We start from the raw sequence: 20,766 nt of genomic DNA, 5'->3' as shown, positions 1-20,766 counted from the left end.
GGTTTATATTTATTTCACCTTCTTTTACACTGGTTATTTTATTTATTATTTATTGATTTATATATATTTACATATATACATATATATTTTTTTAAGATTTCTTATTTTAGTTTCTTGAACTACTTTGTGCATGTGTGTATTCTTAAGTGTATGTGTGTGTATGTCAAACGCACTGTGAAGCACTTTGGTCAGCCATGTGGCTGTTTGTAAATGTGCTATACAAAAAAAGTTGAACTTGAACTATATTAATATTTTAACTTTAAACTAATAGTTTGGTAATGATTTGAAGTACTTTATTCCTGTATACTTTATTATAAAGTGTTACCCTAATTCCTCAGTGCATATCGATATAGATATCCTCTCTTGTGTTTTTTATTTTTATTTTTGTAGTTGAACATGCCATCGCTGTGTTTACCGCCCTGCCACTGCTCTTCCCATCTGGCTCTGCAGCGCCCAAGAAACTGGTCCCAATCAGTGAGGCTTTTTTCCACGTTCTTACAGTGAGTTTAACTTCATGATAAATTAGCAGGTGCCTAAGATGCCTACACTCTCAATAGAATACTTGGTTAAAAAACATGCTAATTGTGCTACTCAAAAATTGGCCCTGCAAAATAATAAAAATTAAAATAAAATAACCTCAACTTTCATGTCTGGCCAGATTTTTCGAAGAACTAAATCCACTACCGTTGGGGCAACCGGTACAGCCAGTTCTCACCTCGCACCAGGTTTCAAATCCAGGGCTAATCACCTGAATTTGAGTAAAAACCCGCATCGATTCCGAAATCAACAAAAGAAGTACCCATTCCGGGCAACAAAAACTTGTTTTCGTTTGGTCGCTGCTAGAAATCTCACCAGAGATCTCAGTCTATGACAGGGCATGCAAATGCTCTCGATAACGCAACGGTCATTCGAAGACAAAAACAACATCATCAACATCTACGAAACACAAACCCAAAGGCCCCGTTTTCACCAAGGTCGGCCACAATAATATCAACTTACAGCGTTCAAACACTCAAGAAAATCGGCAAACTACATCAGCTAATTCATGGGTGTATCGAAAATGGAATAGAAATCGTCGCCATACAAGAACATCGGTGGCAAACTAATCAACAAGTTGACACGCACACAGAGACGCTTGAAGACGGAAACACCTGGCGTTTTGACTATTCCTCAGCAACATCAGAGGGTCAAGGTGGAATAGGCATCCTAATGAACACTAGACTTTCGAAGAGTCTCAGCTCTATGGTGAAGATATCTGAACGAATAATGGTGGCAAACTTCGTAGGCAATCCAGCAACAACAATAGTAATAGCCTATGCACCAACCGAGGATAAATGCGACTCAGAGAAAGATAAGTTCTACGATGACCTTTAAAAGTGTGCGAAAGATGTCCCAATCCACAATGTCCTTCTGATACTAGGAGATTTCAACACTCGTATCGGCATGGACCGACACTTGACCAACCCAAAATCAATCGGGCCTCACACTTTCCATGAAGAAAGTAACGATAATGGCAAGAGGCTAGTCGACTTCTGTGAAACGGCCAACATGAGACCAACACAAGCAAGATTCCCGCATCCCAAATCTAGAATATGGACTTGGCAACATCCAAGCAACAGAGATAAGGATGAAGGAAATAGAGCGCAGTTGGACCATATCCTAATCAACGGGAAATGGATAAATTTAGTCGAGAATACAAGAGCTTATAGCACCGTCGAATGTGGGTCAGATCACAGAATTGTCAGTGCCCGCATCAAGATCAAGCTACGAGTTGAATGACAGAACAGGTGTATCAGAACTAAATTTGATTGGGAGAAGCTCAAAACGAGTCAAGAGCTTCAAGCCCAGTTCAACATAACAGTGATAAGGAAATCTGGCAAAACTTTAATCAAGAGTTGGAATCGGCCTATGCAAACGACCAAGTTCAACATCTCAAAGGCATCTCAACATTTGACTCAATAGATAGAAGGAAAATGTTTGAGATCCTGCGTCATTATGGAATCCCAATCAAGTTGGTCAACGCAATCAAGACCATATACAACAACTCTAAAAGCACAGTCCTAGTCGAAGGAGAACTAACAGATGAATTTGACCCTCTTGCACCCTTTCTCTTCATCATCGTCATTGATTATGTCCTGAAGAATACAGAACTTAATCATGCGAGATCCCATGGCATCAACAAAGGCGAAAACGGCTTTGTTACTCAACCAAGACAATGTCGACGAGAACCAGCAATAGCAATTTTTGACCTTGATTTTTCAGACGATCTCGCACTACTGGAAGGTAACCTAGAATTAGCTCAATCCCATCTTGATGAAACTGCCAAACAAGCAGAACAGGTCGGGCTCATGGTGAATGTGAAGAAAACAGAAGCATTCACTAATCAGGATAAGAGTAAAAACTTAAAGCTAGGGAGCCAAAGGATTGAGTGGGTTAAAAACTTCAAGTACCTGGGGTCAATGGTCAAGTCGAGCGAAACTGACATCAGCACAAGAAAGGCCCTTGCGTGGGCAGCCTTCTGGAAAATGAAGGATATATTTCGCTCAAAGAACCTTCCCATTTGTCTCAAAACAAATATTTTCCAAGCAGCATGCTTACCTATACTTCTGTATGGCTGCGAAAGCTGGATTATAACAGAGAAGCTCAAACAAAGCCTCAACAGTTTTGCCACCAACTGCTACAGAGTAATGCTCAACATCAAGCGCTTGGACAAAGTCTCAAATGCAGTGATATACCATACGATCGGTATTGACCCGCTATACCTCCAGATACAACGGAGGCAACTTAGATATGTCGGTCATTGTCCACGGAAACCAGAGTTCGAGCTGATCAACAAGTACGTTCTCTATCAACCATTGGAAAGACACGGGCGAAGAAAGCGTGGTAAACCCAAGCTTCTCTACCCACAGTACATAGGCAAATTGATCAACAGCGAGATACCACCAACAGTTGACGAAATGAGAACAGCAGCAAGAAACAGAACAGAATGGAAGAAGATTGTTTATGCCTGCAAACCACAAATATTTGCAGCCGACTGATGATGATGATGATGATGATGATGATGATGATGATGACCCTCAACCCAGTCTTTGAGGATCCTGACACCCACATTCACCGGTGTGTGCTTTCTAGTCCCGTCTTGCTGGTTGGAGAGGAAAACTGAGGGCACTGAGAAAGGGTAAATGACGTGTGTGTGTGTGTGTGTGTGTGTCCCTTAGTTCACATGTACATCAGATGCTTAAATGTTGTTCAAATGAAAATGTTTTATTTATTTCTAAATCTATATATTTGTCTTTAATTATTTATTTATTAATATTTCTAATGCATATATTTAATGTTCTTTAATTTAAGACTCCATTTCCCTTGGTATCTTTTTAATTTGAATCACTTTGTGCTGCTAAAACCCTTTATTGAATCACTTTGTTCTGCTGAAACATTAGTGTAACCCAGCTAGGGTTATATTAAGTATCATTTCTTTTATTTTCAAGTAATGGGGCATTTATGAGTGTGTGTGTGTGTGTGTGTGTCTGTGTGTGTGTGTGTGTGTTTTCCTCAACCCTAAAAGCATTGATTTATTTTGTTGTAAGTTAACTGTTTTGTACATACTTTTGTTATTTCTTGACCTATTAAGTTGTTGTTAATTCTTTGGGAAGGGATTTGTAGAGAGGTGGGTGCCATTTTCTTTCACATGTTGTTTTCTCTTGTTTGAGCTAGTTAGGAAGTTAGTTTAGTATTGTAAATATTGTTTTGTTTTCTTTGGTAGTTTAGTTAGTTTCTTTCTAACAGTTAGAGGGTTTATGTTTCTTATTTTGGCCTTGCCCCCTCTTGAAGCCTTGAAATCCTCCCATATTTGGAAAATAAAAGAACTTGTTTTCGATATTGAGTTTTGGTCTTACTCGTTCCCCCAACCCTAGACTTGCTGGGGACGTAACACCGTCTTTGACAGCGTTTAGTGTCATGAGAACCAGACGGTGACATTTCATTCTGTAGTGGAACATTATACAAAAGCAATAATGGATTTGACACTTTATTTTAGATAGAATTTTAGGTAGCAACTAAAATACAAAAAAAAAGAGAAAAAAATAAAAATGAATAAATAGCCATATATAAATAGATAACCATATATATAAATAACCATATATAAATATGAACAGCCATCAAAGAGGCTTCAAACATTAAAGATTCAGATTAGTCGATGGTTGGTATTTTGTGCAGCTTTTCCTCAATTGAACACATTTAAAGTGTGTCGTTCCTCAGTCATAAAAAACCCATAAAGCTGGTCCAAATAAAACAGTTTCTGATTATTTTGTGTCGCGGTAACTAATATAGCTTAATTTCCTTTAGTAACAATAGCCAATAGAACATTGAGTAATTCCCCAAACCTATTAACTATTTTAAAAAGATGCTCAAATTTTATACATTTTTGCATCATTTAAAAGATTTCACTTTTAAAAAATTGGAACCTCGTAAAGAACAGTCATGAATTATTCATTTAGAATATACACTCCTTAGATAATATATAAAATAAGAAAATGTAATTAGAATAGTTATTGAAAATATGTTTTAGTTTATTAAAAGAAAGATCAAGTGGGAATGAGCTGAAATGAGCTGAGACTCAGCTTTCTTTCATTCTAATCTCACATCAGTCTTCTTTCCTAAGAAGAGGCTAAAATAAGAATACAGGGTACAATGTGAAATTGTCTTGTTAGATGGTAGAATGTTGTGGATTTAAACAGTTTCACTAGGCAAGTCTGCAATACGCTTCGATATATTAATTCAATTTGATATATTAATATACTGATTCAACAACAGGAGGAACAGACACTGTACCTAGACAGTTGGATAAAGACCCATCATCTTGCTGAAAGAAGATTATTGAATTGTTATAAGTTTTCTTTTTCATTTTATAGAACGATAAGTTTTCTTTACCTTTTATACGAACTTACGTAATCGTTTGTATGCTCAAGAAATGATGTAATGTTCAGTAGCATGTTTTAGATGCCAAGATAGAGAGTAACATTGAAAGCTTGATGTGAAATCACAAGGTTTTGTGTCAGCAGTATAAAAAATACACAGTCGGCATAAAAACACACAATCAGCAGCGGCAAAAAACCTGAAGAACTAATTATATTTATATATGTATATTTATGTATATACATTATTTTTCACTTATATTTTCATATTTTACATAGTTTTTTATAAAGTTTATATTTTTTTATTTATCTATCTCCTTTTTTTTTTTTTTTTTTTTTTAATCCTAAATTGTATTCCTTTTTTTTAATGCTTATATACCGGACAGTTGTAAAAAGCATGTCACTGCATGTCGTACCCTGTATGTACGTGTGTGTGACCAATAACTTTTGGTTTTGTTTTTATTTTTTGACACTTGGAGACTGTTTCTTGGTTTGTTATTTTAATTTCTTCTACTTACAGCACACTAGAATTGTTTGATTATTTGAAGCAGATTTTATTTGTAATTTTACTTTACATGTATTACACACATTTATCTGTATTACACTGCTTTTAATAAAAACAAGGCCTCTCATTGTGAGGATCCTGAAAACACAAGAAGGTCGAAGTCTGACTCCTTCATCTAAAGATACTTTTACATTTACATTTACATTTACAGCATTTGGCAGACGCCCTTATCCAGAGCGACGTACATAAGTGCTTAGATCAGATCATTGTGTAAGGATATAGCAAGGTCATGACCTGGGGATGAGTCACCTGGGATGAAAAGCAGTTCAGTTTTGCTAGGATTGAGCTTTAACTGATGAGCAGTCATCCATGATGAAATTTCTGCCAGACATGCTGAGATCCAGTCAGAAGCTGTGGCATCTGAGGGTGGGAAAGAGAAGATAAGTTGTGTATCATCAGCATAGCAGTGGTAAGAGAACCCACGTGAGGAAATAACTTCCCCAAGAGAGTGAGTATACAGGGAGAAAAGAAGAGGACCAAGTACTGAGCCCTGTGGGATGCCAGTGGAGAGTCAAATGCTGCTGAAAGGTCAAGGAGGATAAGGACAGATGACAGTTTGGCTGATCTAGCAGCATGTAGTTTCTCAGAGACATCCAAAAGGGCTGTCTCTGTGGAATGAGCTGCTTTAAAGCCAGACTGGTTGGGGTCTTGGAGGTTGTTCTGTGAGAGATAGACAGACAGTTGATTATAGACAATGCGCTCAAGAATTTTTGAAAGAAATGAGAGAAGTGATACCGGTCTGTAGTTACTGATGTCTGATGGATCCAGAGCGGGTTTCTTTGGGATGGGAATAACCCTTGCTATCTTGAAAGTAGTTGGTACCTGACCAGATGCTATGGATCTATTGACGATAGTGGAAATGAAGGGTAGAAGGTCTTGCGAGATGGTCTGGAGCATAGTGGAAGGGAGTGGATCCAATGGGCAGGTGGTAGGATTGCAAGACTGGATGAGTTGTAAAATCTCTTCTGCTGCTACAGTTGAGAAATGCGACAACAAAGGTGTAGGGGAATCCATACTCTTAGATATAAGTGCAGTCGGGGCTGAAGTGAAGGTCCGGCAGATTTCCTCAATCTTCTCCTGGTAGAAGGAAGCAAAGTCTTCTGCAGTCAGGGAGGATGAAGAAGGTGGAGCCGGGGGGTTGAGCAGAGAAGAGATGATGTTGTGGAATTTCCGAGGGTCATGTGAGGAAGCTTCAAGTTTTTCCTTGTAGAAGGAAATCTTGGCAGAGGTCACATCTGAGGAGAACCTGGCAAGAAGTGTTCGGTAAGAATCAAGATCTGCATCAAGTTGTGATTTCTTCCACTTTCTCTCTAATAATCTTAGCTCTCTTCGATTGTTGAAAGCCAAGGAGCAGAACAAGAAGTTTTCTTGGGTTTAGTGAACATAGGGCAGAGGAAGTCCATAGTTGAGGAAAGAGAAGAGAGGAAAGTATCTGTGGCCGAGTCCAAGGGTAGTGAGGAAAAAGACAGGATCAGGAAGGGAAGAAAGAGTGCCAGATACAAACAATAGATTAGGTAGAAGAACTTGAAGAGGACCGATGGACTTGGAAGGACACCTGCGTTCAAGGTAAGACCAACTCTGATAGCTAATCTTGTGTTTTCAATACTAACCCGGTTAGGTAATAATAGTGTGGAAGGTTTTCTACGCAATCCGAAAACAAGTGTCACTGAGGGACACGTACGTCAGTATAAATGACTTCAGGTGTAATATCTTTTTGGTCAGAGCAGTGTGTCACAGCAGGTTAGAGTACACTGAAAAAAGTGAAACAGCTTTGTCATTCTTTTAAAGTTTGTTTCTACGCTGAATTGATCCAAATTTTTTGATTTTCCATTTGAACCTGTATTTTTTTAGTTTGCTTAAAAGTAACCAGCACCACTCCTGGTAAAACTGAACAATGCTGTCAGGTCATGTACTTGTGCTACGTGTATTATATTAGTATTTCATACGGTAACATTTTTCGGGGGTTACCCGTGGTACTGTTTAAGGCCAGTGCTTATACTACTCTGTCTCGACCTGTGTTTGCCAGAGGGTGGGGGTTCCTCCGTCAGCCACACACACACACACTCTCAGGTGGAGACACAAAGGAGAGAGTTAATGTATGTGGATACTTTTTCTGAAGTTGACAAATGTTTACATTATTTCAAGTGCTCTGTCTCTGGTGAATAGAAATCAATTAATTACAACTTACATTTCACCTCTTTACCATCGGTGAGGTGACGTTACGTAAAATGCCAGAGGTTAAACGTATTTGCCTGTTCACACAAACATAGCACTCGTTTTACTGTAATCGAGTTTTGCAGCCTGGCTGTGTGCGATGCACTGTTCGGAAAAGCAGTCTACCTGAATAGCTAACAGTCCAAGGTAAACATGATAAGACCTGGATGACTGAGAATCGTCACCGACATAAGACGTCTCCATGTGGTAAGCACATTGAATGTCCTATGATGTCTTCACAATAAAAGCACCCTGTTGTTTTGCTAGGGTAATGCTTTTATTGTGAAACAGATACAGCACGTAAGGCACTTAAGTAAAGTTGGCCACATATTCACAGATTGGAGTTTCCCGAGCCAATAACTCCTCAGATAAACACTGTTAGTACACAAATAACTTTTCTATCGTAGTAACATAGAGAGGCAGCTACAACACAATTCTCCTCAAAATATTCAAAATCTGCGGTGGACAAAATACACAAGTCTCTATGTGCAGACGACTAAGAGACAGATTTCAAGGGACCGTCTGCAAAGTGCAAAACCCCAAAAGCGAATACTATAAAAACAGTCACTAACTTCACTGTAATACACTGTACTGTCACCAGCTCACACATCACTGATGTCCTGATAGTTATACTACAACACTTATTTGGGGAAAATGTGTTTTACTTTTGGGGGAAATTATTTTCATATATAAAAAAAATCATAAAAATGATACAAAAACACATTTCCCCCAAGTAAGTGTTGTAGCTCAGGAGTTATTGACTCGGGAAACTCCAATCTGTGAATATGCGGCCAACTTTACTTAAGTACGTAAGGCTTGGTTTGTATTAGGAATAGGGTTGGGAACCGAGAACCGGTTCTTATTCAGAACCGCTTCTGTTTTTTAACAGGAACCGGAACCGCGCGGAATTTTTTAGTTTCGGTTCCAAACGCGGTTCCGATGCGATGACGGGCAAAGCGCTGGGAGCGGTCACTTTAAATAGCCATGTCTTACCTCATGAATGTTAATTGTTTTACAGTCACGCAACCAAATTAACGCAGTTTACCACAGAAATCAGTCACTCGCGCTGCTGTGCTGAGGTACACTTTGTGTTAAACATGTCTAAAAAAAAAAGTCTAAAGTGTGGATTCATTTCCAAAGCTACAACAAGGAAGCAAATCTACCCCATCATAAAAAAAAACCCAAAAACACATTTTCCAAAAATAAATGTTGTAGTACAACTATCAGGACATCAGTGATGTGTGATCTAAATTTGGTGACAGTACAGTGTATTACAGTAAAGTTATTGATTTTTTAATATTATGAAAAATCATAAAAAATAAACAAAAACACATTTATCCCAAATAAGTGTTGTAGTACAACACTCAGTACATCAGTGATGTGTGATTTGAGTTTGGTGACAGTACAGTGTATTACAGTAAAGTTATTGACTGTTTTTTGTTTTCGCTTTTCGGGTTTTGCACTTTGCTGACGGTCTCTTGGAATCTGTCTCTTAGGTGTTCACTCATAGAGACTTATGTATTTTGTCCAACGCGGAGGAAAGCTGATATTGAGGAAACTTGGGTTGTAGCTGTGTTGTAGCTGCCTCTCTACATTACTACAATAAAAAGAGGCGTTATTTGTGTAATAAGAGTGTTTAGGTCAGGAGCTATTGACTCGGGAAATTCGAATCTGTGAATATGGAGCCAACTTTACTTAAACCCTCTCAGAGGGACTTTCTCCACAGCTGGAGATACAATAAGCCAGGAAAGGTCTTGTCTTCTCCCAGAGAAAGCAGACATGTTAATTTTTCTTCAGAAAAATTGCTAACTGTTTTGCTAAGTTGTAATTCTGGATGTTAAATTTGATGTTGATATGAATTGAAATGCTCTGTTTAAAATATTTAAAGAGTGATTAATAAACACAAATGGAATTGTTTAAGTATTGTGCATTATTTTTCACATTTCTTTATAATTTGTATTTATTTGCATAGATATATAAAAGTGTTTTGTTTTGTTTGCTATTTTAATATTTGTATATTAATTTATTTCACTGACACTGAAAGGCAGAAAAACGAATCAGAATCAGAATCAGGTTTAGTGGCCAAGGGTGTTGACACACACAAGGAACTTTAACATAACATTATACTACACAGGGCAGGACAGTAGATTAGGTTTAACACTGCAGACAGACATAAGTGAGTTAAACAGACTAATCGGTAAAACCTCATACTGTTACATGTGTGGACTGAATGATTTGATTTCTTACTGTAAAGGTTAAAAACACAGGAGAAAGTAAATGGCTGAATCTTCATCACAAACAGAAGGCAGAAAAAGGGGGAACATGGAAGAACCAGAATTATGTAAGTTATACAGTTTATGCATGATTAGTTTTCTGTATGTTTTAATGAAGTACTGTCACTATTATAATCTATATTGTTATAAAAATGATCTCAGTGAATGGCTTAATTGTCTTAACTGCCTTATGTAACAAGTATGAGTTGTGTTATAATACACAAACATCTTAGAAAGACATTTATTTACACTGATCCTGTAACTATGGAGGATTTATATTACTTTATTAGTTATAAATTCAATATGTAATTCAATAAAGAATATTTAATGAAATGTAAAAAATAAATAAGACCTCATTAGAATTATATTATTTATTATTGTTTTATTTATTTTCTTTATAGTTTTTATTTATTTGCATAGATATATAAAAGTGAAATGTTTAGTTTGCTATTTTAATATGTGGATATTAATTTATTTCACTGACACTGAAAGGCAGAAAAATGAATCAGAATCAGAATCAGGTTTATTGGCCAAGGGTGTTGACACACACAGGGAACTTGGTTCCAGCTGTTTGTGACTCTCAAAAGTACAGACATAACATTATACTACACAAGACAGGACAATACAGACTTTACAAGAAAATGCAGACAATGTGATACAATATAGACAGTATGAGTATTAAATATAATACAGAATATGTGACTGGTCAGTTATGTACATAAAGTGGGAGAAGTGCACGGTAGTGCTAATAACAATATGCAGCAGCAGTAGTGTGTGTAACATACACAGATAATGTGATGACTGACAGTTCTGATAATGCAGTACTTGTAGATATGAAGCGGGGAATATAATTATGGTGAGTTGGTAATTAGGGTGATTGATTCAAATTTAAATGATGACTAAAAAAAACAAAACCTTGAAAATAAGCATCATGAAAAAGTCTCTATGTAACTGAGTTAAATGTCTGTAGAAACTAAACATAAAATATACAAATAATAACAAATACATAGAAACTGTTAAAGAAAGATGTAAAATAGTTACCAAATAATATATTTAGCAAAATCTGTGACTGATTATTGTTGTGGAAGTTTTTGAGAAAATAAAAATAGCACACTGTTCAGAACGAGCATGAGTAAAAAGGTTCACAATGTATTTGTGCTGCTGCACAGCAGGACCCAGCGCTCCTCGTGTATCATGAGAGAGGAAGGGCCTAGAACATTTATTACACTGAGGTTATATAGGAATGATTTATAGGCAGACAACAGAAGAAAGGAAAACATCAGCAATCATTGGCTAGATGCACAACGCTCGATCATCTACTGATCAGGATCTTACCAAGGTCTTCCTAAGTTGTTTATGAGCCTGAGTCTCACCATCACGTCTCCAGCTCCTGAACCCTATAATATTGTACACAATTTCTCTCTGGTAATAACAATTTATAGTCACAAAGAACTTCTAGTCACGTGCACAGAAGGTCAGACAGCTTTCATAGTAAAATATTACATCACAATAATGTGTTATATGTAATATTCATCTTGAATATTGATAATGATTATTACAAACTTCATTTAACAAAACCTTGCAACACTAAATAACTTCAAAATGTATAACGTAACACCAAACAATGTAGAACACAACATTTTAAATACACATTGATGTCTAAAAGTCTAATACTTATAAAAGATTAATAATCTAGGAATCTGTAAATGAACATTAACATGAAACTACAGGCTGAAAAATGTGTCACTTTGTTGAGTAAAAATGTGTTATTGTTGGCGCTCGGCAGTGACACTTCGTTACATTCCCAACTCAACTTTACAACTTTACATTTACAACTCAACCCCAATCCTGTCACAAAAAAGAATGTCACTATACAACCAAGTCAAAATGAACAAAGCTCATTTATTCCCAAACATGAAGTGCAGGAGGGTTTGAAGAATTCAAGAGGGGGATCAGGACAAAACAATAAGCAGAACCCATCTAACTCATTTAGGGAGAAACTAAATAAGCTACAAAAGAAAATAAAAAACAAAGATTACAACACAATACACTAACTCCATTACTAACATAAACAGGAGAAAACAAGATCCAAAAGAAATGGCACCCCTTCCCTACTAACCCCTCTCCAAATTAACAATAGAACTGAACAAATAAAGAATGAAAAACTGTAACAAATATTAACTTACAACCAAAAGAAAAACTTCCTGTTACAGAGATGTCAATTCCAACAACAGAAAGAATAACAAAATATCAAACAAACTCAATCAAAGTACAATCACTAAACAGTAAATACAAACTTCTGGGAGAGATTTAAAGCACCTCCCAAAAACAGCTCACTCTCTCACACAACTAACCACACCAGCACCCACCCAACCACCCACACACAACTAGCAGGACAATGCTGTTTAAATAAACTCTGCATCCTCTCATCATCCAAACAGAGCTGATGTTCAATCAATGATGTCAGATGGCAACCATTTTTCACTGAAATATTCATAAATCTATTCTACAAAAATACAGTAACATTTTTACACTAACAGTAACTGACACCCCCAACAAGTGCCTTTACACAGTTTAGGAAAACTTGTAGACATTCTGGTCTGTGATTTTCACACCTAAACTACAGATGCAGTCTATTTACACCATTTATCAACAATGTGTAACATTTTCTTTTCTAGTTTCTCATGACTCCAGCAGTCTCCTGTCTGATCTGCTGCTGTGTCCGATCTGTGTGGATGTGTTCACTGATCCAGTCACCACTCCGTGTGGACACAACCTCTGTAAGAGCTGCCTTACACAGTGCTGGGACAAGAGTCAACACTGTCACTGTCCATTATGTAACAAGAAATTCACCAAGAGACCTAAACTGAAGATTAATACAACACTGAGAGAGGTTGCAGAAAACTTCAAGAAGGCACCTGAGGTTCTTTGAGGTTCTCTGCAGTGGAGAGAAGCTGAAGGCCCTAAAATCCTGTCTGGATTGTGGACTGAGTTTCTGTAAAATTCATTTAGAGCCACATTATCATGTTCCAAAACTTAAGAAACACAAACTAATAAACCCTGTGGAGAACCTGGAGGCCAACATATGCCAGAAACATGAGAGAGTTCAGGACCGACTGAAGAAGATAAAAGAGATCAAACACTCAGTAGAACAAAGCAAAGTGTGTACAAACATGACATGAGTTAATATCTGATAGATTCAGTAGTTTTATTCTTGTTTGTAGAAATGAACAAAGTTCACTATCAGTGTTATCTGATGGAAGTGAAAATGTGTTCCTCCTTTAGAGAAGCACAGCGAAAGAGAAAGCAGACAGTGTTGAAGTCTTCATTGCTCTGATTCGCTCCATTGAGAGAAGTCAGGCTGAGCTGCCGGAGATGATGGAGGAGAAGCAGAAAGCAGCAGAGAGGAAGGCTGAAGGACTCATTAAAGAGCTGGAGCAGGAAATCAGTGTGCTAAAGAGGAGAGACACTGAGCTGGAGCGGCTCTCACACACTGAGGAGCATCTCCACCTCCTACAGGTCAGTGTTCCTCTCTCTGCTCACTGACAATGCAGAACATCACAGAACAACACTAACCATGCTGAGGGATTTCTCCTCTCTCCTGCTCTACTGTAGATTTACTCCTCCATGTGCAGCCCTCCACACACCAAGAACTGGACTGAGATCAGCATTAACACTGATGTGAGTGTGGACACTGTGAGGACAGCTCTGTCTCAGCTTCAGCAGTCTCTGAATGTGAAACTCACTAAATCACTCAATGACAAGTTAAAGAAAACAGGTGAGAAATTATTTTGTACTTTAGATTTGATAAAAAAAAGTCTCTAATAATAGACTAAAGTAGATGTTTTGCAAAATCTAAATATTAAATACCAATAACTGATCTGAAATCTAATGACAGTGATGTTTTGTTGTAATTAGTTTCCACAGAACTGAAGAGGATTCAGCAGTATGCAGGTACAGTGAGCTTTCTGATTTCCTCTCATATTAAAATGTACATATCAGCATTACACCACTGCATCAGCAGACTTATTTTCATCTGTAGATCTCTCCAGATAAAAGGAGTATTAAAGTGTCTCATTATCCTCCTCACTATAGCTCCTTATTACTGTCATGCACTAAAGCCCTTAAACCCTTTTCTACTTTAGAAACACTGATCATCTTCTTACATTTCACTAATAAAATAATGCAGGAACAGATGTATATTTGTACAGAGATTAATTTTATACCTTTTGAACTGCATGATAAAAGATGGATTTCTTTGACTATCAGTGGTAAATGTAATCTTTATGCTGTCCAAAAGGTGAGAGTTTCAAAGTCATGCAGTTAGAAAAGAGTTTTTACACCATACAGTGTTTCTGTCATTTACAGATAAATTTGAACATAAAAGTCATGAATGTTTTCTACAAAAATATATTTTTTACACTAACACTAACTGACACCCTAAACAAGTGTCTTTGATAAAATATTTTTTGTACCAGTTAAAGAAAACATGTAGAAATTCAGGCCTGTGTTTTTCAGACCTAAACTACAGACACAGTTTACTGTATAGAGACAATTACTGAACTATTTTGTCCATCTGTATCAAGATTTTTCTTTAAATGTGTTTCTCTTATGTTCTGTGTCTCTTTCTGTCTTTCCTGAGTGATAAAAATCACAAACACAAATATATCACTAAAGTAAAGATTCAAAAGGAAAATATTTTATATTTCTCATCAGAATCAGGAAAATCTCCATATGTTCTCACTAATGACAGAGAGAGAGAGAGAGTTTGGAAATGTGTGTGTGTGTGTGTGTGTGTGTGTGTGTGTGTGTGAATGAGTATATCTGCTTATGGTGGTGTGAGTTATGATTTCTTCAATCTTCATCATTTACCCAGACGTCTACCTTTTAGTGTAAAACTCTACAAAACAAACAAATAACTAACAAACTTGAGAGGAAACATTTAAAATGTGATTATTCAGTATCCTATCAGGTAACACAATACATGTCAAGCTCATCAACATTTCACTGAATTCATATGGATCATTTTATTCTCACAAAACACAGAAACAAGGCATTATGTATTTGAACAAGCTACAGTAAGTTCAGAAGTACAGACTCTAGGAAAATCCACTGGTGTCCCAGGGGCAGAAACCAGGGGTGTAGATTCTCCTCTGTCTTCATCATATACATAGTAAAATGTTCAAATCTCACTATAAGAAGAAGCAGCACCTCTGGAGTTTTAACCTCTGGACCTCTATATGTTTTAATCAGTTACAGACTGCCTTCATTTGGACTTATGCTCTGTATAATTAGGGGTCAAGCCCCGAAGGGGCATAGACCCCTATTGTTATCGTTAGTTTTCTTATTAGGGTTCAAGCGCGAAGCGCGGAACCCTATTGTATTCGTTCTGATTTTTATTATTAGGGTTCAAGCGCGAAGCCATTAAAAATGGCTGTTTTTAGTGATTTTTCCGTTATAGCGCCAACAAGTGGCCAATCGCCACGGTTTTTGAACTGTGACCACAGTTTGACCTCTTTCACATGTGTCCCAAGTTTGGTGTTGATACCTCATTTAGTTCTTGAGTTATTGACATTTTAGTAAAACTGGCTCCTCACAGTCCGAACGTTTTGGGGCCCTGTAAGGACCCTGTACGGTGGCCGGGAAGTGCAAAACAAATGAACAAATCCGAAAACACATTAACAAATCCGAAAACAAATTAACAAATCCCAAAACACATTAACAAATCCGAAAACACATTAACAAATCCGAAAACACATTAACAAATCCCAAAACAAATTAACAATTTACAATTGTTACAATCACATTCACACACACACACACCCTCTCACACACACACACAGACACTCACACAGACACACACAGACACTCACACTCACACAGACACACACACTCACACAGACGAGGAACACACACACTTACACACACATTTACACACACACTCGCACACTCACATACTCACACACACACTCACATACACACACATTTACACACACACACACACACACACTCGCACACACACTCTCTCTCACACACACACACACACACTCACACAGACACACTCACACAGACACACTCACACACACACACACTCACACACACACACACACACACACACACACGCACACACACACACTTTATTGTCAAGTATGTTTTCACATACGAGGAACACACACACACACTGACACACACATTGACACACATACACACACAGACACACACACTCACACACTCACACTCACACACACACTCACACACACACACAGACACACAGACATGCACACAAACACACAGAGAGACACACTCACACACACACACACTCACACACACACACACACACACACACACGGGGTCAAGCCGATCAGATGCGCTCAGAACATGTCGCTGATGAAACATACCAAGTTTCCACACTCGTACACTCACATACTCACACACATATTCACATACACACACATTTACACACACACACACACACACACACACACACACACACACACACACACAGACACAGACACACACACATATGCACACTCACACAGACACACTCACACACACACTTTATTGCAAAGTATGTTTTCACATACGAGGAACACACACACACACATTTACACACACACACACACACTCATTCACACTCGCACACTTACTCACACTCGCACACTCACATACACACACTCACAGTTACACACTCACTCACACACACTTACACACACACACACACACTTACACACACTCACACTTACACACACACATTCACTCACTCACACACTCTCACACTTACACACACACTTACACAAACACTCACACCTACACACACTTACACACACACATTTTGAATTTTCACGTTAAGTTCGGTATTTTACCAATGCAATGCCATATCGCTACGAAACTTGGTATGGTTCATCAGCGACATGTTCTGAGCGCATCTGATCGGCTTGACCCCGGTATCGCTGGTATCTAATTTTATTTCAATTAATTTATTTTAATGTAAAAAATGTCTGGAAGCAAATTCATTCACACCAAATCTATTTATTAAACGTGATGATTTGTAAAACCTTAAATAGTATGAGTCACATAAACACAGGAGAAATTATTTTTTTATAAAGTAACTGGTAGAAGCTCTAGTGCAGAGACATTATGGTTGATGACAGCTAACTGGAAGTAAACGTTACACTAGATACTTTTAATTTTACTTTCCATATCAAAATGCTCTTATGTAATGAGAAGTTATGTGAATCCATGTGCAGGAGTTAAAATTTAGATTTAACATTTAATTTACATTTTTTAGATGTTCAGAGATTCATATTTTATAATTCAGATTTTCAAAATAACTGTTTTGTGTCCTGACATTAAATAAACCCCCAAAGGTTTGAGTCCAAATTCCACAACTTGGAGTAAATCCCTGTTCTTTCCCCTTCACTGTTCAGCTTTATGATTGGATTGAATTCAGCTTCACTTGTAGAAATGAAAGATTCTAGATGTTAGTAAAACATTGTGTGGAAATAATGAATGATTCTGAATGATTTGTTACACCGTGTATGTGGAAAAGTGATGAGTATAAAACTCTTTGTCTATCAGAGGGGAATGTTGTTGTTTTGCTGGACAAAGAAGGCTGAAAGATTTATAATCATACAGTTTAAAACGACTATAAAAACACACAGTTTCTCTCAATCACTTGAGTCCCATGTTTTATTTCTAAATGTAAAACCTACCAGATATTTATCACTAGAGACACATTTTTTACCTCAAATGTTTTTCTCTCATGTTCTGTGACTCTGTGAGTGTGAATGAGTGTGTGTGTGTGTGTGTAAATGTGTGTGTGTGTGTGTTCCTCGTATGTGAAAACATACTTTGCAATAAAGTGTGTGTGTGAGTGTGTCTGTGTGAGTGTGCATGTGTGTGTGTGTCTGTGTGTGTGTCTGTGTGTGTGTGTGTGTGTGTGTGTGTGTGTGTGTGTGTAAATGTGTGTGTATGTGAATATGTGTGTGAGTATGTGAGTGTACGAGTGTGGAAACTTGGTATGTTTCATCAGCGACATGTTCTGAGCGCATCTGATCGGCTTGAGCCCGTGTGTGTGTGTGTGTGTGTGTGAGTGTGTGTGTGTGTGTCTCTGTGTGTTTGTGTGCATGTCTGTGTGTCTGTGTGTGTGTGAGAGTGTGTGTGAGTGTGTGTGTGAGTGTGAGTGTGTGAGTGTGTGTGTCTGTGTGTGTATGTGTGTCAATGTGTGTGTCAGTGTGTGTGTGTGTTCCTCGTATGTGAAAACATACTTGACAATAAAGTGTGTGTGTGTGCGTGTGTGTGTGTGTGTGAGTGTGTCTGTGTATTCCTGAAAAGCAGGGTTTCTCCTCAGGGAGATTTTATTATGAGGTGCAGGTCAGAGGGAAAACTGGCTGGACATTAGGAGTCGCGAGAGAGAACATTAACAGGAAGGGGAAGATTACACTGACTCCTCAGAATGGATTCTGGACTGTGTTACTGAGGAATGAGAATCAGTATGATGCTTGTGAAGGTCCCTATGTCTCCCTCAGACTGAGAGAGAAGGTGGAGGTTGTGGGGGTGTTTGTGGACTATGAGGAGGGTCTGGTCTCCTTTTATGATGTGAAGTCCAGATCGCATATCTACTCTTTCACTGGTCAGACTTTCACTGGCAAACTGCGAACCAGTTTTACTAAAATGTCAATAACTCAAGAACTAAATGAGGTATCAACACCAAACTTGGGACACATGTGAAAGAGGTCAAACTGTGGTCACAGTTCAAAAACCGTGGCGATTGGCCACTTGTTGGCGCTATAACGGAAAAATCACTAAAAACAGCCATTTTTAATGGCTTCGCGCTTGAACCCTAATAATAAAAATCAGAACGAATACAATAGGGTTCCGCGCTTCGCGCTTGAACCCTAATAAGAAAACTAACGATAACAATAGGGGTCTATGCCCCTTCGGGGCTTGACCCCTAATTATACAGAGCATAAGTCCAAATGAAGGCAGTCTGTAACTGATTAAATGTATAAACAGTTCTGAGATGATTAAAGTCACTTCACTTTTCCAATATCAGTTCCTACAGAAAGTGACCCAGTGCAGTGAGGTTAGCTGAATGTTCACCTAAAGTCCTGTTGACCAAAAAATAAGTAAAGAAATGTGTCTTGAGGAGAAAAAAGTTTGTCAACTCACTTTGTCCTTGTTGTAGTAATTCTCTGGGTGTCTCGCCATCAAAGGACACAAGCTGGTATCTGTTTAGTGTTGTTGTCGAATCCACGTTAAAACACTGATTTGTTGAACCCTCGACTATTAATTTAAAGAAACATTGCGTTCTTACAACATGAAATAAAAAGAAAGAAAGGAAAAACATCACCATTCTCATATTCACATCAATAAGTTAAAAAAAAAACTCCATTCGAATGTTCTATATAACAAAAATGATTTTTTATTAATTATTAATTTATTCCTTTAAACCCCCCCTAGCTCTACTTATCTCTATTTATAGTAACCCTGGGTTACACATAAGTTAAAGTTTTCCAGTATTGACAGAAATTCCTTGGATTTTTAGCAGAATTAATGTCTACATGAAGTCATCAAGTGGTTTTACAGGTGAATATGTCGTCCAAGCAGTTCATTAAGGTGGTTAATAGATTAGTATTATAAGGAGTGATGTTGGACCAAACACCTTAAATGCCATATACTCAAATGAGGTTATATCATATATACTTAGATTTTAGTGTGTAGCGCCCCTAGCGTTAGTGGCTATTATGGGGTGACTAATCTGAGCTCTTTTTCATTTTACTGAAAATCTTAAACTTAATCTAGTCATCTTATCTCTGATTTACATTGAGTATGGGTTCTACTGACAATTGAATATATTAAACTGACAGGTACTAAGAAGTGTGAAATGCAATATTATAAATATACACACACAACACAACATAAATGATACGAACAGTATGTGATGTATATATGATGTTGTGCAAATTATTGTCCAGTTTACTGTTCAAACTCAAAGGTCAGTTTCAAAAGAAATGTATTAGTAACACATCCCACTTTGTCAAGAACGCAGGATAAAAGGGACCCAAGCGCAGGATAGGAAAATAAACAGGGTTTAATAACAAAAACCATAAAACATGAAACATAACACAGACTAGACCAGACAAAGACAACAGTTGATTCCGCGCTGCACAAGGCAACGACGCACAGTTAAATACAGAAGACAATGAGACACGATTAGGAACAGGTGTGGAGACAGGGAGGGGCAGACGAAGGTGGGGCAGACACGTGACGAGGAACGTAAACAAAGTCACATGGCCAAAAGTCCGGGCTGAGTCCTGACACACTTCTTAATCAATAAATGGCCAGAAAATAAATAATAAAACCTGCAAAAGTAAATGAAAACTTAATTAGAGGTTCTCAGTTGCAGGCCTGTATGTAGGTGGGGTTTAATGGAAGCCAAACAAAATGGCTACTTCACCGTGAGGGCCACAAAGGGGAAATATTACTCTTGATGAAGATCGTTGCACACCGTACACACATGAGACAGAGAAAAGTCAATGGAGATGACAGACAGAGCATGGATGCTTTATGGTGTTTTCCTATGCCAAACAAGTTGAGCACACGAACACCCAGCAAGCATCATCACATTACAGATAACTTAATCAAACTTACAAACAAAATACAAATTCTTTTTAAATATTTTTTATCAGCATATTTAAAGTATTTATACTAAGAGATTTTAACAAATAATTAATTAGGGGTCAAGCCCCGAAGGGGCGTAGACACCTATTGTTATCGTTAGTTTTCTTATTATTATTAG

The 20,766-nt window shown here is 37.6% G+C and overlaps 1 protein-coding gene across 1 annotated transcript in view; it reads left to right on the top strand.

Annotated features, from left to right (window-relative positions):
* The first annotated feature begins 7,015 nt into the window (after nt 1-7,015).
* Nucleotides 7,016-20,766, top strand: part of LOC132859447 (tripartite motif-containing protein 29-like) — a 25,199-nt gene continuing 11,448 nt past the window's right edge. The window contains exons 1-5 of the mRNA XM_060890193.1: nt 7,016-7,044; nt 12,660-12,764; nt 12,910-13,126; nt 13,251-13,484; nt 13,581-13,743. Coding sequence (XP_060746176.1) covers nt 7,016-7,044; nt 12,660-12,764; nt 12,910-13,126; nt 13,251-13,484; nt 13,581-13,743 — 748 coding nt within the window. The remainder of the gene's footprint in view (nt 7,045-12,659; nt 12,765-12,909; nt 13,127-13,250; nt 13,485-13,580; nt 13,744-20,766) is intronic.

Source organism: Tachysurus vachellii, chromosome 16 (assembly GCF_030014155.1).
Source record: "Tachysurus vachellii isolate PV-2020 chromosome 16, HZAU_Pvac_v1, whole genome shotgun sequence".
In the NCBI taxonomy this organism is placed as follows: domain Eukaryota; kingdom Metazoa; phylum Chordata; class Actinopteri; order Siluriformes; family Bagridae; genus Tachysurus; species Tachysurus vachellii.
This window is presented reverse-complemented; position numbering and strand designations above follow the sequence as displayed.